Source organism: Alligator sinensis, unplaced genomic scaffold (assembly GCF_000455745.1).
Source record: "Alligator sinensis unplaced genomic scaffold, ASM45574v1 scaffold139_1, whole genome shotgun sequence".
NCBI lineage: Eukaryota > Metazoa > Chordata > Crocodylia > Alligatoridae > Alligator > Alligator sinensis.
The window spans coordinates 79521-104317 of NW_005843273.1; the positions used below are offsets into that span (position 1 = coordinate 79521).

Here is a 24797-nt window from a genome sequence, read left to right on the forward strand (position 1 = left end):
GAGGAGGAAAACAGACAACCCAATAAGAGGGGGATGGGATAGAGTTCTTTCACAATAGTTATTTTGCATGCATGCCTGATCAAAATTTATTGTGTGATTAACCAGTTAATGGTGTGACAAATTACTTTGCACTTGTAGCTGGTCTTACTGTCAGTCTAAATTTATTTCATGACTAACTAGTTAATTGCATGATACATGTAACATGTAGCCGGGGCTTATAAAATGACTATCATTATACCACATTTCATTCAAATACTATGCATCTCTATTACTTCTCTTACCAAGCTCACTGTGAGGTTATCAATGTCAGAAAGCTGAACTTGACCATCTTTTTGGCTGTAAAGTTCTTATTATGTATGCACTTAAATTTTTATTCCCCATTTCTCTCAAATCCTTGAGCTCCATGCCTTTTGGAATCCCTTTTGCTGCACCAGCCACCCATGACAAGATGTATCAGGGTTTTTTTCTAACCCCAGTTTTAAAATGTACTTTTTTTATTGAGAGGAAATTGCACCCTAAATTTCTGTTGTTATAAAATAGCTGAGTCCATATACCTACCTGCTGAAGAAAAGTTTTCCATTTTAATATGTTAGAAATAGACAAGCTAACAACCAAAAAACAGCTATTATTTTACCTTCCATGATGCATGTTGGATAGTTAATTTTTCCACGATTACAATGAGTTGTTAGCTGAGATGTTCTGGTAGATTGTGACAACTCATACCCCTGTTTACATAAAAACTCTATGATGTCCCCATGTAGGAAAATTAATTCTCCTTCCAGTCTCCATTTCAGCAATATGTTGTTATTGTTCAAGACATGTTCATTAATAGCGCATGGTTCTGGAAGATAAACATTCATACTGACACAAATATTTATAATAATAAATAGGAAGGTTTGCTGGGGAGGTGCAAAACATCCTGGGATGACAGTTAACTTGAATCTGGAGGATATCTGGGACAGAAGTTCAATACATTAATTTAATCTAAATCAGTTAAACCTGATACTACAGCATCCAGGTTTATCTTAAACTGGTTTTGGCCATTTTGAAAAGTTTATGTGCATTGAATTTATGTTGCATTACAGATTTGAACAGGTTTCCAGTCACTTTCATTGGCTCGTGTGTAATTTCTGTCCCTAGCCATGTTGCCAATAGTCGAATTATATTTTGTCCAGCTTCTGTGTAGACGGATAAACTGGATTTTGTGTCACTTTCAGCACTCTATATATTATATAGCTTTTCTACTAGACTTACCTAAGCAAGCTGGCTGAGGTGTCCAGTTTCCCTCGACACAGTGTACAGTTTCAAAGCCCTCCAGGACATGGTAATGTTGACATGTATATTGCACTGAGGAACCTGTCTTGTAATTTGTCAATAATGGGCCAACAACAGCACCATTTTGAATTAGAGGTGGGGAGGTACAGTTTTCCTGCATTTCTAAGAAAAAAACCATGGATTAAAAAGAAAATCAGTGTGTGTAATATAGATCAATAGAATCTACACACATGCAGAGTTAGATTTAGTATACAGAACTATATAGACACAAGCATTAAATGGATAGTAACAGAATAAATGCAACTAAATTTCCAAGGAAGTGAAACCTACAGAATACAAATTTAAGGTCACAATCTCTTTAAACCAATTCTAAGAACTTAGTTACATATTCTCTCATAAGAATGAGTTACAAAAAGAAATGGAGCCTTACATGTGTACATGCCATTCAGACTTCTTGCCGCACTCATCCTTCCTGGATCTTGTCCACAGATTCATAGATGGGTTAGGGGCTGGAAGGAAACTTGCAGATCATTGGGTACAGCCCCCCCACTCTAGGCAGGAAACAACTGGGGTTAGGTGACCCCAGTGAGGTGACTGTATAGTCTCCTATTGAAAATCTTCAGGGTAGGTGAATGCACCACCTCTGGGGGAGTTTATTCCAGTCTGGATACCCTGATGGTGAAGGAGTTTTTCTTGGTATTAAGCCTGAAGTAGCAACCCACTTCTATTCAGGAGTCCATATCCATTGGTCCTGGTCTTCCCCAGAGGTTGTTCACCGAGCTCCTGATGCACTACTCTGATATAGCACTAAGCCACTATCAAGTCCCCTCTCAACCTTCTCTTCTTTAGGTTAGAGGCCCAAGTCCCTCAGCCTTTCCTCATATGGCTAGCCTCGCAAATCCCTGATCATATGGGTGGCTCTTTTCTGGACCCTCTCAAGTTTTTCCATGTCCTTATTGAAGTGCGATGCCCAGAACTGAACACAGTACTCCAAACTGCAGTCTCACCAGTGCCAAGTACAGCAGGAGCATCGCTTCCTTAGTTTTACACGAGATGCATCTGTTGATGCATGCCAGCATGTTGTTTGCCCTGCTGACCCACCACCTCACACTGATGGCTCATATTCATGCAATGATCAATCATTATACCTAGGTCCCTTTCAGTCGCGGTGCAAGTCAAACCATCACCACTGATTCTGTATGTATGTTGAGGGTTGTTTGCCCCCAGATGGAGCATTTTACACTTGGAAGTGTTAAACTTCATCTGGTTCCAGTCTGCCCAACTCTCGAGCCTGTCCAGGACCACACTGCCCCATAACTTGGTGTCATCCGTAAAGTTGGCCAGTGAGCTTTTCACTCCCCCATCCAAATCATGATAAAGATGTTGAAAAGCACTGGTCAAAGCATGGACCCCTGGGGGACACCACTGACTACTTTGCGCCAGGATGACACAGATGCATTTGTGAAAACTCGGGGTCCTACCCTGTAGCCAGTTTCCCACCCACTGAACCATCAAGCAGCTGAGCCCTTCAATCTTCCAGTCCTCACAAGGATATCATAGGATACTAGATCAAAAGCCTTTTGGAAGTCTAGGTATATAACGTCTACCATGTCTCCCAGCCTCTGGTTTTGGGTTATATTCTCCCGGACTGTGGTTTTGGGTTATGTTGATGTAGATTGAATGTTTGTTTGTGAAAGGACTGTCTTTACTTGTTTTCTGAAGTGTCTAACATGTTTCTGGGTGTTCAAAACAAACGAAAAGGGACCTCACAGAGGCCATCAAAAAAACCGAAAGAATAACTAACAATGTTCCTGAATATTAATTTTTCAGCAACACTGTAAACAGTTATAAGTGCTAACATCCAGCAACTAACAGGCATTTAAGTGAAAATACAGTGTATAATTGTAATACAAAAAAATCCATAGTGTAATAGTTCTGCATGAACTGTGTTTACATTGTAATAATGTTGTATGCCTCAGTTTTTCCAACTAGCTTGTACACAGGGAAAGAAGGGTAAATAGAGTCCCTGCTAAGACAAGACAAGATGGACCTCCAGCAACGAAAGAACTGAATAGCATTGTTGATACTTCAGGTGGACTTGGTAACTCATCCTTTGGAGAAGACAGATGAGCATCACAACAGACAGAGTAGTACCAGAAGAGTGTTGGCTGTAAACTGGAGAAAGTCTAAAGCAAGGAAAGAGACAGGTACCTTTGGGGTGCTTTGAGGCTGTAGATTGGATAGAGAATAGTTGAGCTATGTTTGGGGTGCTCTGGGCTGTACAGGGTGGACTGCAGACAGATAGACTTGCTTAATCCTTTGGAGGAGGAAAAGCCATCTTCCTTGATAGTTTCTCTTCAACAAAGAAAGATAATGAGCTATCTATCCGTTTCACTGCTTGGAACCTGGGAGATATTCTTTTCTCCTTTTAACAAATAAAGTCCCTCTGTCAAGAGATGAATTGGAAGGAAGTCCAATGAGGCAGGACCACAAATAACCAGAGATGTTCAGGGCCAGGGTCTCAGTCAAAGGGAGTTGGAGCCCTGCTGACTCTCTCAAGAAGTAATGCCTAGGCTGGCTCCAGGTGGCACTCAGGAGACCAAATGAGGCCAGAAGTCCCAAGCATGTGCTTCTCTGGGGGACACAATGTCAGTAATACATTTTGTTAAAGGCTGATAAAAAAAGGTCCCTAAATCTATCTACCCAGGATTTTATATCAGCATCCATCCTTGTGGTATTTGAGCACCTCCCAGAAAAGGATTTATAAGCAGATTACTTACTGGTACATTCAGGAGGTGATGTCCATTTTCCCATTTCACAAATTATTTCCTTTAACCCATTTATATGGTAGCCATGATCACATCTGTACCTAACTGTGTCTCCACTATAATACATCTTGTTCTCAGTTATGGCTGTACCCTTCTCAATAGAAGGCGGCTGTTCACATGCTGCTACTTCTTGGATTCCTAAAACCACAGTAGAAATGTTTAAACCATCTCTATCCATCATTCATACTTGCAAACTATTTCCTCTCCCCCTCACCTTCCCCACAATTAACAATAATACCCAGCCATCATATTGTACTTCTCCATAGATCCCAAAGCACTTCACAGAAGAGGTAAGTATTCTTATCAGGGAAACAAAGAGAAGAGGTGAAAATTAAGGCATGCTTTGACAAGTGTAATTCAGACCCAGCCTTTGTAAAGCTACTGACCAATGCAAACAGGGGGTAACAACCATTTTCCATTCTGACACTGGATTTCTTCTGATCCATTCATTTTAAAGTTAAGCTGACACTTCAAACGAACTCTGTCTCCATTATGATATGTTCTTAAATCTGAGAGTACAATGGCATGAGGAGGTTTAGGTGGAGGAGGACATTTAGTTCTTCTGTCTAGAAAGAAAACAAGCATTTATTTGGGCAGGTAGTAGAAGTTTTAATCAGATTACCTTTATCAAGGAAGTAAACTGGTTTCTTAAACAGAAGTATACACAAAAATACTTTCATTTCAGTGCCTGAACCAAAAGAAATCCACACACACTACTCAAAATATAGTTCAGAATAAATTTTCCCTTTTCTTGCAAAAATGAAATAAGAAAAACTTTTTTTAGAGCCATTTTCTCTTTCAGTTGACGTTTAAAAAAATATTGAATTATGTCATTTGTAAATGTGAAAGAGTTAAGAAGTTCAATAGATCCATCTGTTTTAATGGAAGTATTTTATTCAATAGTGCACAAAAAGAAATTATTATTATTATTATTATTATTATTAAAGTTTCTCTTAGCAAATTTACTCTTTATGAGAACTTATTACAAAAATTACCCCCCAAAATTATGCGTATTTGGCTTAAAATTAATTAAAAAATAACAAAATAGATCTCTAAACTGTGACCCCCATTCCCTCTACTCATCCTCAGTCTACCCTTTTTAAAATACAAGGATGATTCTATCATAGAATTGCATGTCATAGGACAATATGAAACACCAAGAGGTTCAAGACTTATTTCTCAAAATGGAAAGAAGCCCAGACAAGATTACAGCTCCTAATAATTGAAGTATGTCAGAAGTATAACACGTGCTCAGTTAGCTCCAACATACATTTGGGCAACCTACTGCTACACACCCTACCTGCCAGTAGCAATGACTGAAAACCAAGTCTTTGAATTGCCAGAAATTTCATTTTTTGAAATTTGATTTTAGTCTAACTAAACAAAAGTAAATGTTTTTTAAAAAAAGCCCTGTGAACTGAAAATTTCCTAGATTCTGGGTACATCTACACATGCCACTATGGCAATGTTCTTACCGCGCCATAACTTAGTACTTCCTTTTGGAACAGCCTGTACTGTGCTGTACACACAGCGCATGGTTATTTTTAGCAGCTACTTTGCCGTAGCAGCACACTATACTGGGGGATTACGTCACTACGGCAAAGTAGTGGCTGGTGATGTGTAGACACTCATGGATGCTATATTGCCATAGCACACTGCTCTGGTGATGTAGCGTTACACGAGGTTCACAACTAATAACTGTGACAGGGGCAAGCTTTCATGCCTGGTGCAAGCACCGGCCTGCCCCCTGTCTACAGGTCAGCCGCCTGCCTCACTCTCCTGCCACACCTTGATGTAATAATTAGGCGGAAGGCTTCCCCTTCTTGCCCCAATGCCAGGGAGCACTATCTGCAGCTCCGTTCCTCCCCTACACTGTAGCCCAAGCCTCGCAGATGGCATCCAGGTGACACAATGCTCCCAGCCTACAGCTGGACCAAGTTTAGCCCTTGTTGTCAGGCCTCAGACACACACACATTCATACTGCCCTCCTCCCACTAAGGCCTCTCATGCTCCACCCCCTCTCACAGGGTCTCTTTCACGCATCGACAACTTGTTCCGCCTTGCTTCCTCTCGGAGCCGGCCCCTTCGGCCATAGGCTTTATCTGGCAGACGTACCATCTTTTGGGCCTCTCCTGCGACCCTCACCGGGGTAGTGGCCAGCCAGTTACCCAACCGGAGCTAAGCTTGCCCTGGCTCCTTCCAGGGCAACTCTATAGACTACACACACACACACACACACACACACACACACACACACACCAGGCTCCCAGCCCTCTGGTTTCCCTCTCATTGGGGATCCATATTACCGTCCCCTACCCTTACTGGGGCTCCACATCTCCTATTCCCTGCCTGGGGCTACAGGGCTTCCCTCCCCGGTGGGGGCTCAGGTGCCATAGCCGTGCCTGGCCCCAACTGCTACAGACAGTTATGTGGGGGTTAGGGATTACTGAGATGCCTTGACCGCCTTCAACTGGGGTGGTAACTGGTCTAGTATTTTCCTGGAGGCTCCCGTGCCACTGGGAGCCCCACCAGGCCACCCACTCCAGGCAGGGTGCAGTTTTAGGTCATGCCCAGGACCAAGAGCTTCCTGCTCCTACCTGCAGATGTTCCATTCAGCAGTTCAGCCAGGCAATGTTTCTGCCTGACCTGCCAGCAGCAATCTGCTCTGTTTATATAGGTAGCCAGCATCTCAAAATGGCTGCCGCAATCAAGCACCTGCCAGCTGTTTGGCTCAGCCTTTAAAGTAGCAGGCACCATCAGTGCCCTGTCACAAGCTGCAAGCGAAATATGTACGAGAAATAATGGTAGCAGAACCCGAAGAGTTCTAGACAATGTACTCTATTTCAGCTTTCATGAGGAATCTAGCTCATTGTAGTCAGACTAGTGCCAGTATACCATATTTTCTTGCACACACATACCTTTTTCCTTAAAAGCCAACTGCTGGAAATTGGAGCGCGCACCATATGCCAGAAGTATGGCAGGTAAAATGTGCAGTGATCCACAGAGTGCAGAACAATGGTTTGGCTCCCTACCTGCTCCTGCTCAGTTACTTAAAAGGATTTTTTTTTTCTTCATCCTGCCTTTCTAAAACAGGGTGAGTACTACATCCAGGGGTTTGTTTATGAAATATGGTATTTATACCGTGTTTCTGGGATGATGTTGCTATATCATTTTCACTGAGCCAGATAAAGGGAGTTCCCAATATGTGAATATTTTAACTTTTTCCCTGTTTATGCTAGTCTAGAAAAGGATTAGAACAAAATAGCTCTTCATCCCTAACTGCAACACTTATACAAAAAATGCCCATGCCTTCCTGAATAGTGTACTCAAAAGCAAGCAACCCACTTCCATCACATTTTGACCAATCCATTCTTCTTTGCATAATTTACACAGAGATTAAATGTAATTCTTTTTTTGTAGTTCATCTTGTTAAGAATCTAGTGCAGTAGATGGATTCAAGCTAACAAATGTTTCATTTTTACCTGGGAATCTACCCATATCTTGGGCCTTATTGTTAGATAGTAAGCCCTTGGGACAGGGACCAATGGGCACCAGAGTCTAGGACTAGGTCTCATAAACATAACAATAATGGAGTTACCTTCACATAATGGAGGCTCTGGATACCATCCGAAAGAATAACACTGAATTAAATCAGATCCACTGAATGAATAGCTTTCCTGACAGAAAAATTGAACCACATCTCCTTCTTCATAGGTTTTCTTCACAGGATAGAAACGTCCATGTTCCATCACACTTAAAGAGCAAGTTAACTCTAGATAGAAAGAAAGAAAAATAGAACATACACTGGGAAAAGCAGCATTAAAAAGCACCCAGTGTCTACATACTTTTCTGCAATAAGAAACAAAGGCTGCAGTGTTAGAGAACTTCTGAAAGGTTAAGTGAAGCTATTTAAAGGACAAAAACATACTAGTGCAGTTTGGAGTAAGAGACCATCCATGTGGATGACATGTCACCTCTTCAGTCATGTTCCCTCCTGTGGTCCGATACCCATCATCACATTCATATATCAGGGCTTCATTCAACTTGAGCAATCGTTGGGTTGTGATGTAACGACCATACTGTAAATCTGGTGCTAAGCAGCTGTCTTAAAAATAATGGAAATACATATTTAATACCTACTCTGCTTAAAACCACAGAGTTTTAACATTTTATCATTGATTCCCATTTAAGTCCCAAAATGTTAGCAGACCAGTCAAATTTGAAAACAAAACTTTGCAAACAATTTGCAAGTAGCAGAATCATTAAGTGGGTGGGGGTTAAGCCTGTGATATCCATTTTTGAACAAAGTTTAGAGGGGACTGAATTCCTTTGCAACATACATATCGCTTTACATTTGATATTTCTTTCTTCTTCCACTATTGGTGTATTAACTTCCTGAAGCATTCACTAAGGCACAATGACGACCCCATAATTAATGCAGATGCATGACAAATTGATCCAAGGAGATGATACTTCCCCTCTATGTGGCAATGGTCAGACCACAGTTGGAGTACTGCTTCCAGTTTTGGGCACTGTACTTCAAGGTTGTTGAGACTCGAGAGGGTCCAGAAGAGGGCCACTCATATGGCTAGGGTTTTATAGGACAAGCCCTATGAGAAGAGATCGAGGGACCTGGACCACCTCAGCCTCTGCAAGAGAAGGCTAAGAGGTGATCTTGAGGCTGCCTACAAATTTGTTAGGGGAACGCAGCAAGGGATCGGAAATGCTCTGTTCACTAGGGTGCTTCTTGGTGTAACAAGGAACAACGGTCACAAACTGACGGAGAACAGGTTTAGGCTAGATATCAGGAAAAGCTTCTTCATGGTAAGGGTGGCCAAAATTTGGAATGGGCTTCTAAGGAAGGTGGTGCTCTCCCCTACCTTGGGGATCTTTAAGAGAAGGCTGGATAGGCATCTGGCTGGGGTCATCTGACCCTAGCCCTCTTTCCTGCCTAGGCAGGGGTTGGGCTTGATGATCTGTTGAACAGAACTTGTGTGTTATGTCCAGCTATATTTGCAATAAGACTCTACCTCCTAAAATCTTACATGTCAAAGTAATACAAAGGGTAGCCACAATCCTGTTTTTATATGTGAAACAGTGAGCTAAATTTTGCTTTGCTTTATAAGAAGCCATCAATGCAATTCTACCGATTTTTCTACTTTAAATCAATTTGCTGAATTATTAACATTTCTTTTAAATGTTAACATCTCTTATATTATAATATCATGTAATGTGGCAATGTAACATCAAAAGATATTATCATCTATTATTGTCCATTAGGTTCCATTTTAATTATGGGGTCACAATTATGCCTTAGTGAATACTTCAGGAAGTTAATGTACCAATAGTGGAAATATAAAGAAATAAAGTATAAAGAAATAAAGAAATGTAAAACAATATTTAGATAGTTCTCCCATTAGAGAATGTATAAGGTTTCAATACTTTATGTTTTCTTTAACTACTTGGTGCAGGATCCTGTATACATTTACATTCAAGCTTAACTTTAAGTCTGTGAATGAGTAGTTCGAAGGGAGTCAACTAGTGTAAACTTGCATAGCTCCTGTGATTGAAAAGAGCTGAGAATATGCCCCAATGTTTTCAAGATACCTTAATTTATGACAATCCAGATGTAAGGTTTTTGTAAGGCAGAAAAGTAACAAAGCCAGTCCGCGTGAAAAAAATGCAACCACATACCAGACATTTTAGCACAGGCTGGTTGGGAAGACCATCCTTCTGTACGACACTGTATTGTTTCTTCAGTGTTACCACTTGGGGAGTGGTAGCCTGAAGCACATCTGTATTGCAATTTCTCTCCTATTTTGAAAGATTCTTTTGTACCAGAGAAAAAGCCATTTTCCAAGGGAGGTTTGTTACATTTTTCTAAATAAAAGGCCATAGTTAGAAAAAGGTAAACTAACAGAACATTATACCTAACTCTATTTTATTGGGTAAATAAAGTTTTTCTCCCCTCCTTGCTTACAGTAGAAAAATGAGTAGTCCAACATATTTGTATTTGCTTACTCTTCTAATAAAAGAAAATCAACACAAAACATTATATATTGAAATCAGAAGATAATAGTTGCAGAATTTGGACTGGGAGGAGGTTCTCAGTTTCTTCTGGCTACCTTTCCCTATTTTACTTCACATTACTATTGCAGCACATGCAGCCTTGGCACAAGTGAGCCTTGTAATGTTGGAGACAATTTTCAGAGCTGGAGAAATCTCCTGAAAGTCTAAATTAAAGACTAAAAACTTCCTCCTTTTCAGTGGATCAGAGAAGAGATAGACTTCTCTGCCAGAAGCAATTTATGGTCATCAGGAAAAGAACAAACGCAGTTAAGTTCAGCGAGGATAGCTTCTCCATCTGCTCAAAGTGCCTTTTTGTTTGTTTGTTTTTTTAACTTAACAGGAGAACTGGGGAGGTACAGATGGTCTTCTCATACCCAAATATTCTCTGGGCTTTTCAATAAACATGTAACCAGTCAGCTCCTGCAGATGCCAGGATCAGCTGCCAGTCCCACAGCCCCTGCTGAATGGTTTATCAGGAGGTAGGGCCTCTATATAGAAATGTGAAGATTACTGAAGAATGGCAGGATTAGATTGAACTAAAATCTGACCAAGAGAACAGTCATTTGTTCACCAGAAAGGGGAGTGGAGCTCTTTTAAAGAACAAGCACTCTTGAAAACACAAGGTTGACATTACAAAATTTCTTTGTGAAGACCTGATTTTGGTTATATACCCTAACTTTTCTCTAACCCTCCATTGCTACTCTTTTCAGGGACATCCACTGAAATCACCCTTAGAAGCAATAAGGCCAGTAAAGTTAACTTACTGTAACATTTTGGTGCTGGAGACCATCCTTCTGCTGTACAGGTTATCTTCGCATCTTGACTCCCCGAACCAGTTGTATAGCCAGCCAAACAGGCATAGGACATTTTTTTGTTTTTACTCATTGGAAAATAGAAACTCTTAAAATTATAATAATACTGGCCAATCTTGCCATTTTCTATGTGTGGCAAATCACAAGGTTTATCTAAAAAAAACAACATAGTAATTAGAGAACAAAATATTTATAATTATTTTCCCCCTGCATTTAAAAGAGATGATTTCATTTAAAATTCATTGTCTTGCCAGAATTCTGTCCAGATATGGAGCCCAGCATGAAATTAAATTCTACATTTACATACTGAGATTCCATTCTACAACCACCTCTCCAACAAGAAGCTGATCTGAAGTCACATGACTGGCTGGATCTTGGTCAATGGTTATAGAAACAACCCAAAGCATTTCTTATCATCTTTTCTGATACCTCAGGGCCATGACAAAACTAAATGAAAGTAAAAAGACAATGTATTTAGAAAAGAGAAGTCAAACTTATGGCTGAAAGCATCTCAGTTGATCTGTTTGCATTACAGGCTTTAGATTTTGGACAATCTTCTATTTTAGTTAGAAAGTGTCTTTGTCTCAAGGTTGTAGAAAAGTACATGGAAATAAACTCCCAAATGAGAATAAAGCAAAACTAATCCAGTGATGATGATGAAGCAACTGTTACCACACATATGTTGGAAGCATGAGGGCCAGAAAGCCAGCAACAGGTAGAATGGTCAATGTCAATAAGACCTTGGGCACCCAACGGAGTGCCATAAGGACATTCATAGATGATGTGGTCAGCCAGCTGAGCTTGAGCACCATAGCTCTCTAATCCAGTGAGATATTCAGTCATCCTGTAACAATGACAAACATGCAAAAACTCTCCAGAAATAAACACACCAGTATCCGCTACTCCAAAATAAATAGCATCAAGTATCACTGTTAACTATTTCACTGATGCTTACATAAACAGATAGAATGGGAAAAGTGTAGTGCTGAAGTTGGAACTGGGCATTGTTACAGGGTAGGAAATGCAGAATATGGTATTAATAAGGTATCAAATAGCAATACTTAATTGTTTAGATGCTATATAAAGAATACATCAGTCCTTTGACACCCCCCCTCTCTCTGCATCCCCTGCCAACTTCCAAATAACTCCAAGAGATCAGTGTAAAATGAAGCAAGTGGCATCTCATATGGCATCCCAGAGCATAATTTAACATGGAGTCAAATTAATTAAGCACCCCAAATTTCCTTTCATTTGTTAGAACAACAACAAAAAAAAACTAGCTAAAAGCAACCACGATTACCACTATCTGGCTTGATACATAACCTATTGTTGAACTGGTCCCTGACTGAAAATGCTTTTATTTGGCACATACAGTATTTGGTTGGAGTTTTTTTGGTTTTTTGTTTGTTTGTTTGTTACACATGTGTCACTCCCAACATGACATTTGAGAAAACAAGCGGGTCATTCACAAGATTCATAAGTGACTTAAGCAATTGAAATGAATGCCACCAACACATTTTTAATTTACCCTATACAATGGCATCTAGACGTTAAATTAACAGGTTGCTCTAGTTTTTTAAACAGAATAAAGCAGTAGCACATGCCTGTTTTAGAGCAAGTGTTTATTATAAGAGGTATCATATATTCTAGTTAGAGGAAAAGCAATGCATTGTACAAAAGAAACTTGAAAATCATACACATCTAATTCCTTAACCACATTTAAAAGGGGAAGGCAAAAGAGAAACATAACAACAATTGCCATTGACTGGGTCAAAACCATAGGTCCATCTTGCGCAGTATTCTGTGTCACCCAGCAGAGAGGGTGGATGCTGAAAGGGAAAGTGAACAAGCTAGGACCAGAGATTTTTTCTGCTGCTACTCTCCTACTTGCAACCTCTAGTACTTAAGGTCTAGGAGGTTCTGATTCAGAGGCTGTACACCTAACTCTCATGAACTTTTCCGCTAAGAATTTGTCCAGTCCCTTTTTGTCTAATCCCTTCTGGCAAAGCGTTCCACACTTTAATTACACACTGTATGAGAAAACTTCCTTTTACTAATTTTAAACTTACTACCTATTAGTTTCATTTTATGACCCCTATTTCCTGTATTATGAGAAAGTAGATGATACATCTTTATTTACTTTCTCTTCACTATTTAGTATTTTGTAAACCCTTATCATGCCCCGCCTTCAAGCATTTATTTTCTAAATTGAATAAGCCTAGCGTCTTTAGTTTCTCCTCATATGGAAGCCTCCATACCACTAGTCATCCTTGTTGCCCTTCTTTGTACCTCCTCTAGTTCTTCTATATCCGTTTTGAGGTGTGAAGACCACAACTGGGTACAGTAGACAAGGTCTGAGCACACCATGAATTTATAAAGGGGTATAATGATACTTCCCATTTTGTTTACAATTCTCTTCATAGTTTCATAGTTTCATAGTTTCAGGGTCGGAAGAGACCTAATAGATCTTCTAGCCCGCCCCCCCGCCAGGGCGGGAGAACAACCCAAAAACACAAACAAAACCACTCACCCTAAAAACAAAAACGGGACTCAAATGAGTCCAGCCAGGTAAGTATCCAGCCTCTTCTTAAAGATCCCCAGGGTAGGGGCCAGCACCCCCTCCCTTGGAAGTTGGTTCCAGCTCCTAGCCGCCCTGACTGTGAAGTAGTTTTTTCGGATGTCCAATCTGTACCTCCTCTCCATCAACTTGTGCCCATTATTCCTTGTTATGCCAGCAGGGGCTAGGGGAAACAGCGTCTCCCCCAAACCCTTCTGGTTCCCCCTAGTGAGTTTATAGACGGTCACCAGGTCCCCCCTCAGCCTTCTCTTGTGGAGGCTGAATAGGTTCAAGTCCCGCAGTCTCTCACTGTAGGGTCTGCCCTGTTGTCCCCGGATCATGCGGGTGGCCCTCCTCTGGACCCTCTCCATGTTGTCCACATCCCTCCTGAAATGGGGCGCACAGAACTGGACACAATACTCCAGCTGCGGCCTGACCAGCGTCTCTTAATAATTCCTAAAATTTTGTCTGCCTTTTTGATGGCTGCTGAGCACTGAGCTTATGTTTTAGTGAACTGTCCACAATGACTCTCAGATCTTGCCTGTGTGGTAACAGCTAATGAAGAGTTCGTCATAGTATAGGTACAGTTTGGGTTATTTTTGCCCATGTGCATCACTTCACACACATCTACATTAAATTTCATCTGCTATTTAGCATCTGTTCACTCAATAGTGCCAGATCCTTCTGTAGTTCTTTGCAGAAGAACTTGGTCTTTACTACTTTGAATAACTGTGTCATTCACAAATCTGGCCACCTCACTACTCACCCTCTTTTCCAGGTCATTTGTTAATACATTAAACAGCATCAGTCCCAACCATGGGGAACCCATTTACTTCTTTCCATCCAGAAAATTAGCTGTTTATATTCACTCTTTGTTTTAAGGCAATTTCTAATCCACAAATGGATCCTCCCTGTAATCCCATGGCTACTTAGCTTCACTAAGAGTCTTTAATGGCAGACCTTGTCAAAGGCTTTTTGGAAGCCAGATACACTATGTCAACTAGATCAGCCTGATCCACCTGCTTATTGACACCATCAAAGAACTCCAGAAGTTTAGTGAAGCATGATTTCCCTTTGACAAAACCATGCTAGTTCCCCCAAGTCATGTTCATCCATGTGCTAAATAATTCTTTGATTACACTTTTTGTTCTTCTACCAGCTTTCCAGGAACAGAAATTAGACTCACCATCCTGTACTTACCTGAATATTGAAGTCACACTGGCAACCTTCCAGTCTTTTGGTACTGATGCTGCTTTTAGGAGATAGGTTGCTTACTACAATTAGAAGTTTGGCAATTTCTGATCTTAGCTCCTTCAGGACCCTATAGTGAATGCCATAAGGTCCTGGAGATTTGCTACTGTTTAGTTTATCAATTTCTTCTAAAATTTCATTTATTATACCCTCAATTTGGGTCAGCTCTACTAATTTGTCCCTAATGCAGGGGCGGGCAATTATTTTGGCTGGAAGGCCGGTTAATGAGTTTTGGTGATGCGTTGAGGGCCACAAGGGTAGCCCCGTCCCTTGACAGGTGCCCTGCCTCCTGGTCACCATCTTGTGACTGGAAGTCATGCCCCTAACCCTTGACCTTTGCCACTGGGAGTCTCTCCCTTTGCCCAGAAAGTACCCCTTTTGGGGCAGGGGGCATTTTCCTTGTATATTTTTTGTGGAGGGGGGTATGGTGCAAGTACTGTGTGTGGGACTCCTGGGGGGGTGCGTATGGTGCAGTTGGTGTGTGTGGAACTTGTATGTGTGTGGCTGTGATGAAGGGGTGGGGTGTGCAAGGGGATGGGAGTGCATATGTGGGGAGGTGTAGATGTATTTGTGTGGGGTGTGGGTATATGTATGGATGGGTGTGGGATGTATGTAGGGGGTCTGGGGTGCGTCTGTGTGTGTATGTGGGGTGTGGGTATGGTGGGGTGTCTGGGACAGTGTGGGGTGTTTGCGGGTACAGAGGGAGGTGTGTGTGGGGGGGTTCCCCCCCGCCTGCTCATTTCACTGTGACTGAGCCCAGCTGCTCTGGGGGTGGGGGAAGGAGATCAGTGCTGCCTGCCTGGCTCACAGCACACTGCAAAGGGCAGGAAAGCAACTGCTGCTGGCAGGCAGCAAGAGAAGCCCCTGCAAGAGGGGAGACAGGACAGGACGCTGAGCCTGGTATCACCAGCTTTCTTAGTCTCTGTCCCGCAACTGCCCAGCAGAGCTGCAGCTGAGTCTGCACTGGCTCTTGCTCCTTCTGCTTCTCTCTCAAGTGCCTGCCCAGTACGGCTGCACCAAATGCATGTTGGCTCCTACTGCTGCTCCCTACCTCCTGTCTGTCCCTGCCAGCCCATCAGGGCTTTGTGAGTAGACCAGCTTCTTCCCCACTGCTCTCCTCCCCCTCCCAACTCCATCCACACACGCTCACCTGCCTGGCACAAGCAGGACCAGAGTGAGCTGCAGGCAGAGCCCACCCTGCTAGCCTCAACACTGCAGCTTCCCCTCCCTACCTGCTGCCCAGAGCACTGCAGCAGAGACAGGAGTAGTTGCTGGGGGCTGGCCAAGCCCAGCAGTTCCCTGGGAAGTGGCAGCATTAGGAGCCCTGCTCAGCTATGCCTGCTGGCAGGGGAGGCTGGGAGCACAGCATGCTCTGCCCCTGGCGGGACTCAGCCCCAAGCAGAGTGCAGCACAGGCAGGGCCAGGTACAATTAATTGGTGGGTACCTGCTTGTAGGCCGGATCCAATCAGCTTGCGGGCTGGTCCGGCCCACGGGCCATATTTTGCCCATCCTTGTCCAAACATCTTCCACAAAGACTGCATTTAGTTTCTTAGCAATGGTCCTGTCATCCTTGGAGCTCCTTCTTTATCCTGATCATCCAAAGGGCCAACTGACTCCCTGGCAGGTCTTTAGCTTTGAATGTACTTAAAGACATTTTTATTGTTACCTTTCATGTCTCTAACAAGTTCCTCCTCAAATTCTTTCTGAGCTTATTACAGTTTTATATTTGATATGCCAGATTTTGTGCTCTTTTTAATTTTCCTCATGAGCATTTGATTTCCACCAGGTGAAAGAAACCTTTTTTTTCAATTAATTGCCTCTGCAACTCTGTTATCAAACCATGCTTTGGTCTGCTTTTTTTTCCTTCGAGACTTGTGTTATGTATTTGCCCTGTGTCTCCAATCTGGTGTTCATAAGCAGTTCCCAATCTGCTTGCAATTTCTTCACCTTCTTTTGGGCCCCTTTTAACTGCTGTTAAACTAGCTTCCTCATTTTGATAGTCTTCCTTTTTAAAGTTATAGTGTATTAGATTTTGTTCTTGTTTCCTCTCCTACATGGATGTCAACCCAACTGCATTATGGTCACTACTGCAGAGCAGCTCAATAACATTTACCAAATATTGCACCAAATCCTGTGCACTGTTTAGGATTAGGTCAAGAATGGCCTTTCCTCCTATAGGTTTCAAGATTAAAGTGCTCCAGAAAGCAGTCTTTTATCAAGTCAAGGAATTAGGTCTCTGCATCCTGGCCCAGTCTATTTGTGGATAATTTAAGTCACTCATTATCATTGTTTTCCAATTTTGCAGCCTCTCTCAGCTCTCTTAGCATTTATAGCTTGCTGCTGCCATCCTTGTTCAAACTCTGTCAGCTGCTAAGTTTTGCAGCTGACAGCTCCTTCCTGGTCAGTGCAATTGCTTACCAAAAACGGACCCTGGTTCAGTAAGGTCAAACCCAACAGGAACGCACCAAGCCAAATCCAGCTAAACATCCCACTCACCCCTCTCAGACACTCTCCTCAGGCTTACTTAAGCCTCTCCCATGCAAAAACCCACCCCTGTTTGGGTGAACACCACACAGGAAATTTAAGTTTTGTGGGGTTTTTTAATCTTCTAGTAAATAGCTCTAACTATTGCAATTGGTACACAGGCAACGCAGCATATCACAGAACCAAGTTTCAAGATTTGCTCTTAATCATACAATTGTAAAGAAGTAGGGCAGGAAGAGACCTTCGAAGGTCATCTAGTCCAACCCCCTCCCCTGCCTGAGGCAGGATCATCCCCATCTAAACCATCCCATAAAACAATATAAACTCTATGTACAACTACCATCAAAGCTGGCACAACACAGATTTAACACTTTAAAGCAGGGGAAACATGGCAGCCAATGATCTACTTTTATGAAATGCTGTCAATATATGCTCAAAAGATCCTGGGGAGAGGGCCATACCCCTACTACAGAGGAAGGCAAAAACCCCCACAGTACATACGAACCTGACCATGGGTAAAATTCCTTCCTGACACCAAATATGGTGATCGGTCCGACTCTGAGCTGAGGGGCAAGACCCATAGTCAGGAACCTCTGGCTTTGGCACCAGCAGGAGCACTGGCACACCCCAGACAGCAAGCATTGAATCAAGAGTCAGAAACGCAACCTTAATAGCAAAGTATCGCCATTAAGATGAAAACCATTTTCCCCATTAAAAGGTGACTATAAAACACTTTCCTAACAATACTTAAATTCTAAACTATTTTACAATATAACGAAGAACAGTACCTTCATCTTCTGCAAAGAGTTTGCCTGTATCAATCAATATTAAGAGAAAAACCCAAATTTTAACTCCCATCTTCAGTGCCACCTCTACTAACAGTTCTCAGTTTTGTAAAACTACTACTTACACAACTTAAAAAAAAAAAAAAAAGACCTCAACCCCCCTCACCCACCCCAGTTAATTATTTACAAAGCTATTCAAACTAGTCTTTGGAACACAAAGGTATTTCATCAAATATATACCTTTATTATTTTTAAGTGAAATAAAAGTTAGGCCTCAGTTAAAAATCTCAATGATGAGCTATATTGAAATAATAACAGTGTTTGCTCTTACTGTGAAATTAACAAATCACAGAAACCAGCAAATTTATTAATACAAAACTAGTAACCCTAAACTCCAGGAACTTTTAGAACCATTTTGCTGTTATCAGTATATTTGTTTTGGCCGATAGGGATGGAAACAAAAAAAGAAAACTAGATTGTTGACTGGCTGCATTCTATCAGTTTGTGTACTCTGTAAGTAGGTAGGCCCAAACATACTGTTGTCATTGCCAACGGCTATCAAAGTCAGATTCTGGCCCATCCTCTCTGAACTTCTCTACCATTCAACAAAGCTAAAGCTTGCACAATTTCAGAGCTACTTTAACACCTTATGAACTGATTCACAATGTGCTATCAACATTGTAACAAGAGCTTTCTGTGTACATTTACCATGTGTAGTATTAAAAAGATGAAGAATGCAATGATCTAGTCTTTTTTGTCATTTAAATAAAAAAAATATAACCTTTCATAAGGCAAAGAAGTTGAGATTGTATTCTATGCCCTTTGCTAGAAATGTATTTATTAAAAAAAAATACAGGTCATGTACTGACGTTACCGATGATATAGCAGTGTTCAAGTTCTGTCATTTGAAGCGCAAGTCTCCCTCTGGTGGGAATCCTTATCTTAGCATTGGATGCAAAACTTAGATTGCAAAGGTAAAAGCAAACTCTTGAAAGAAAATTGAGAACTCTGCAAAAGAATTCTCTCTGCAAGAAATAAGTTACTAATACCCAAGAAGCAGCAATTCTGAGAGTGGAAGTCTTTTAAAATAGTTATAAAATTATAAAATAAGGTATTCATAAAAGCACTTATTCTCAACCTTGGCGTGCTGAGATCTTTTAGGGTGCTTGTCACAGAGCACGGAGGTGCCCTGTTCCTAAAGAGGGGAAAATGCCGGGGAAAGAGCCCTAACAGTGACTAAGGAGCCCAGCTGTGGGTTGCCAGGGCAACCAAAGAAGGTCAGCTGACTGAAAGGGGCAGGGCCTGGCTCCCATATAAAGCACAGACAGGAGGCCAGAGTCAGTTTCCTGCCAGCAGCCAGAGCAGCAGGAGCTCCCTAAGACAGGGTGCAGGAAGAAGCCTGACCGCAGGTACAGCGTATGGCAGCTCTAAGATGCTTGAGCAATGTTGTTTTAGCCAGGCGGCTTCAATTTATGTTACAGCCCAGGGGCTTGTGTTTTGTTGTTGGTTAAACTGGTGGTTTGGGTGAGGCTATTAGGGGTTGGAGGAGGCTTCATAGGGAACCCACAGTAGCGTGGGGACCCCAGCACCAGTAGGGGTGTGGTGTACAGGGTACAGAGACCCCAGCCACAGAGAGGGGGCACTGTGAGCCCCAGATAGGGGGGCAGCACGACTGAGGAGCCCAAGTGCGGCACGGCGAGCCCCAGATAGGGGGCAGCACGACTGAGGAGCCCAAGTTGGGCACAGCGGGCCCCAGACCGGGGGCAGCACGACTGAGGAGCCCAAGTGCGGGCACGGCGAGCCCCAGACAGGGGGCCGCATTATAGAGAAGCCCAAGGTGGGCACGGCGAGCCCCAGAGAGGGGAGCGCCTTGTGAGAGAAGACCCCAGAGAGGGGGCAGACTACATAGAGAAGGACACACCAACGTCAGGTACGATCCCCAGATAGGGGGGCAGCATGACTGAGAAGCCCAAGTGAGGGCACGGAGAAGGAAGGCCCAGAGAGAACAGGAAGGGGCCAAGATAGAGATAGACCTGAGTTAACATCGGCACAGTGTGGCCTGTGGTGTAGGGGAGGAAACAGAGCTGCAGACAGCACCCCCTAGCAGTGGGGCAGTATAAGGGCAGCCTCCCGCTGATTAACACTGATCAATTAATTAAGACCAAGGCATGGCAGGCGAGTAGGCGGGCGGTTGCCCCAGGGACAGGTGTGTGGGCCACATTGAAGGCGGCCCAGAGTGACAACCTGTCAGTGCTATACAATATAATATTAACACAGTGAAGTGTACAGACACCTACACATGATTCCCCAGGGAAAAAAAACACCCTTCCCCCCCCCACCCCCAATAGAAATACATGGGGTCAAAAACATCCTGACTTATCTTTCTGAGTTCTTTGCAACATAAGAATTGCACTATTATTTTTCTGTAATCAAAAACCAAGTAAAAGCCAAAGGGTGCTCTGCATCTAAAAAACTTGAGAAGCACTGCTCTAATGCAATGGGAGCCCATCTTTTTGGCAGGTGGGCCACAAATTAGTCCCTCCACCTCCTTAAGTGTCACTCTAAACTCATTCCCCCCCTGCCTGATTTACTTCTCTGCTTCTTTCGCTGTGTATCCTACCTGATTTTTTTGGATGAATGGACTGTAAAGTGGATAGAAAATTGCCTGGATCCTTTGGCTCAGAGAATACTAGTCAATGGCTCCATGTCTAGTTGGCAGCCAGTATCAAATGAAGTGCCCTAAAGCTCAGTCCTAGGGCTGGTTTGTTCAAAATCTTTATCGGTGTCCTGTAAGATGGGATGGACTGCACCCTCAGCAAGTTCACAGGTGACACAAAGCTGTGGGGAATAGTGAATATGTTGGAGGTTAGGACTAGGATTCAGAGAGACCTCAAAATATTGGAAGACTGGACAAAAAGAAATGTCATGAAGTTCAATAAGGACAAGTGCAAGGCCCTGCAATTAGGATGGAACAATCCCATGCACCACTACAGGCTGGGAACCAATTGGCTAAGCAGCAGCTCTGCAGAAAAGGACCGGGGAGTTACAGTGGACAATAAACTGAATATTAGCCATCAGTGTGCCCTTGTTGCAAAGAAGGCTAACAGCATACTGAGCTGCATTAGTAGAAGCACCATCATGAGATTTAGGGAAGTAATTATTCCCCTTTATTCTTCACCGATGAGGCCACAACTGGAGTACTGTGTCCAGTTTTGGGACCCCCACTACAGAAAGGATGTGGACAAGTTGGAGAGTCCAGCAGAGGGCAACAAAAATGGTTAGGTGGCTGGTGTACATGACTTCCGAGGAGAGGCTGAGGGAACTGGGTTTATTTAATCTGGAGAAGATTGAGGAGGGATTTAATAGCAACCTTCAATTACCTGAAGGGTGGTTCCAAAGAGGATGGAGATAGATTGTTCTCAATAGCGGCAGGCAACAAAACAAGGAACAATGGCCTTAAGTTGCAGCAAGGGAAAGTGAAGTTAGACATTAGGAAGAATGTTCTTACTAGGAGGTTAGGAAAGCACTAGAACAGAGAAGTGGTGGAATCTCCATCCTTGGAGATTTTTATGACCTGGCTAGACAAAGCCTTGGCTAGGATGATACAACTGGAGATGGTCCTGCTTTCAGTAGAGGGTTGGACTAGATGACCTCGTGAAGTTCCTTCCAACCCTAATTTTCTATGATTTCTGGCCTATCTTTTGCTATGCTGCCTGTCCCCTCCCCAATCTGCCATGTACCTCACATAGAGGCTGCCCCTACCATTTGTAGCACTTGTGCCACAGATTGGCCACCGTTTTACAGTCACCTCAGGCATATCACCAGCTTTTCTGTTATGCAAGTGTCCACAGATTGTGGTGTAAGAAGATCAAGACATCTTACATATATCCTGTTCTGGAGAATATGACCTTTGATGATTATGAATGGGTGTCTTAAGAGATAAAGTACATGTTGATGTCTGCAAAAAACCACAAGGTACCCAAAAGCATATGTTGACTAGCTCTGCACCTATTCATAAATGTGAAGGGAAGAGAGATCTATTATCATAGGAAACTTCAAATCAAGTAGCAAATACAAGGTTTTACACTCCTGACATTAAAACTTACTCATATTTTCTAAAAATGACTGTATTCTCTCACATACAATATACTTCCAAATAAAAGATGCATCTGTTGGGTTTTTTTTAAGGCAGAATGTAGAAATAGTATTTTTCCAGAGTCATGGCTATGTGATACAGAGTAAGTCCTCCCAGAGTGTCCAGGAACTGTGGCACTAGGAAATTCATAGGAACTTCTTGATTCTGGCTGCCTCATCCAGACTGTCTCCCAGGAGCCACACTTCCTGGACACTTAATGCTTCTGGGAGGAGTTACTCTGTGTCACATGAGATTAGGTCCCAGACACTCACAAGGGCAGTAGCAAGACTTAGTTCTTTACTATAAATAGATCTGTATATAAACTTCTATAAATAATGTTCCCATATTACAAGCCTCATTAAAAATACTACCAGCAGCTCACTGGGTGTTTCAGGCACAAGCTATAGCGCTCAATCAATACCTATAGCTGTGAAAGGATTAACACAACTCCATCTTTTTGGCAGCTGCATGGCCTGCAGCATCTCCTGGTTTGCTTTTCTTTCAAAGAAAAAACTTCCCCACTTAAAACATGCACCCAAATTCCGGGGACTATTTTTTAGGAAAAAGATGCATGTTATATGTAAGAAAGTATGGCATATACTTTTTTAATTAGGGAAGAAAAGAACAATTCACATGATTAAAGTTACTAATAACTAAAGGCCTTCGATTATGGTTCCAAATATCACCAGGGCCAGTGAACAGGCCAGTACACAGGAAAATTTGAGTGGGAATTTGACTGGGGAGTTTGCCCAGGCATTTTCTTACCCTTCCTTCACTGTAAGCTTGCTGAGTGGAAGCAGGCAAGGAGGAGGGAATTTTCCAAGAAGTACCTGTCATAGAAGAAGGAACTAGCAAAATTAGTCAGGAGGATCAAAAGGATGGCTAGAAGATGCTGCAATGTCAAAACCCTTGCTGCTGCCAGCACTTCCTTTGTTTGTACTGTGTAGGCTCTGGCCAGGCACAACTACTAACTACCAAGACTTCCACCAGGTCCTAGTCTGGTTTTGCAAGGACTGTGCCCTGTAAATCCCTAATGAAGACAGCCAGATGAAGGAGTACACTTGCATGATGGATTATTTCAGGAATCAGGTAGGGAACTGCAGGTCTTACCTGACTCCATGCACAGAGACCTACAGCATCATGAAAGGACAGCCCTAGAAAGCACTGGAAGACAAAAGATGCAGATCTTCAGGAAGGCAGAAGCTAGCAACTTGTATTGACTGGCAGCAGACAGCACATCTCTTCTGAACCTGCTGCTGTCCAGCTGGAAAACAGGTATGATGCCCTGGCATTGGATGAAAAGCCTACTCGAGTGACAGAAGCCAAGCCAAAGGGTAGAATTGAAACCACTGATGCCAAGGCTTGGCAGAAAGTGACGGTTAGTGACTCCCTTTTTCGGGGGCACAGTGGCATTCATCTTGTGTCCTGAACTGTTGCTGGGGAGTTCCAGCTGCGTGCCAGGAACCAACACCCAAAACATCATGAAAAGTTTGCCTTTTAATACTATCCCCTTGCTGCTCATCCATGTAGGCACCAGTGATATTGCCAGGAGTGACCTTGAACAGATCATCGTTCTGGGTGCAAGGGTGAAGGGGATGGGGGCAGAGTTCTCTTTGATCATTCCAGTCAAGGATAAAGGCCCAGTTAGAAGCAGAAGCATTCTGGAGATCAACACATGGTGTCACTAGCAGGGCTTTGACTTCTTGAACAATGGGGTCATGTTCCAAGGACTACTGGGAAAAGACGGGTTACACCTAACAAAGAAGAGGAAGAGTGTCTTAGTACAGAGGCTTGCTAACCTAGCGATGAGGTCTTTAAATTAGGTTAATCAGGAGCTGGAGACAAATGCCCAGAGGTAAGGAGCCAGGGGGCCTGGAAAAAAAGTTAGAAAGGGGAGACAATAGGGGAAGCCTTAGCAGTGTTTTCAGGAAGAACATAGAACAAGCAGTTAAGATACTCAAAATGTTTGTACACTAATGAACGAAAAGCATGGGAAATAAATAATTGGAGGTTCTAATACAATTCAGGCAATTCAAATTATGGAGACATGGTAGGATAGTTTACCTAACTATAGTACTGTCACGGATGGGCACGTTTAGGAAGGGGAAAAACGAGGTGTTGCCATACACATACATCTCCAGGTATACATGTGTATACACACAATGTACATGTGTTCTGAGTTACAGTATGAAGTGGAAGCCTGTTGAAAGTCTCTGGAAAAAGGTGAGGGAAGAGCAGAAGGGTCAGTATTGGCTGTAGAAGGAACCACCAAACCAAGAAGAGGTAGATGAGGCCTCTGTAAACAACTGACATAAGTTTCCACATCATAGGACCTAGTTCTCAAGACTTTAATTATCATGACATCTTTAATTACTATGTGTTACCAAGAAACACAAAAGTGCACAGGCAAGCCACCATATTCTTGGAATGTGTTAGGGAATGTGGGAGAGAGGCCAGCCAACTAGCAGGGAAGCTCTTCTTGACTTGGTAATGATCACAAGCAGGGAGGAACTGGTTAAGGATGTGAAGGTGGAAGGTAACCTGGGGGACAGAGACCATAACATGATGGAGTTCAGAATCTTCAGGTCAGGAAGGAAGGA

At 42.7% G+C, this 24797-nt stretch overlaps 1 protein-coding gene across 1 annotated transcript in view; it reads right to left on the minus strand.

Annotated features, from left to right (window-relative positions):
* The window catches only part of LOC102386894 (coagulation factor XIII B chain), a 20508-nt gene extending 2373 nt beyond the window's left edge, over nt 1-18135 (minus strand). Inside the window, exons 1-9 of the mRNA XM_025194668.1 lie at nt 18066-18135; nt 10937-11137; nt 9798-9983; nt 8032-8208; nt 7702-7875; nt 4490-4669; nt 4056-4241; nt 1255-1437; nt 635-841 (exon numbers count right to left, since the gene is read on the minus strand). Of these exons, the coding sequence (XP_025050453.1) occupies nt 635-841; nt 1255-1437; nt 4056-4241; nt 4490-4669; nt 7702-7875; nt 8032-8208; nt 9798-9983; nt 10937-11137; nt 18066-18135 (1564 nt within the window). The remainder of the gene's footprint in view (nt 1-634; nt 842-1254; nt 1438-4055; nt 4242-4489; nt 4670-7701; nt 7876-8031; nt 8209-9797; nt 9984-10936; nt 11138-18065) is intronic.
* Between the last annotated feature and the right edge of the window lie 6662 nt (nt 18136-24797).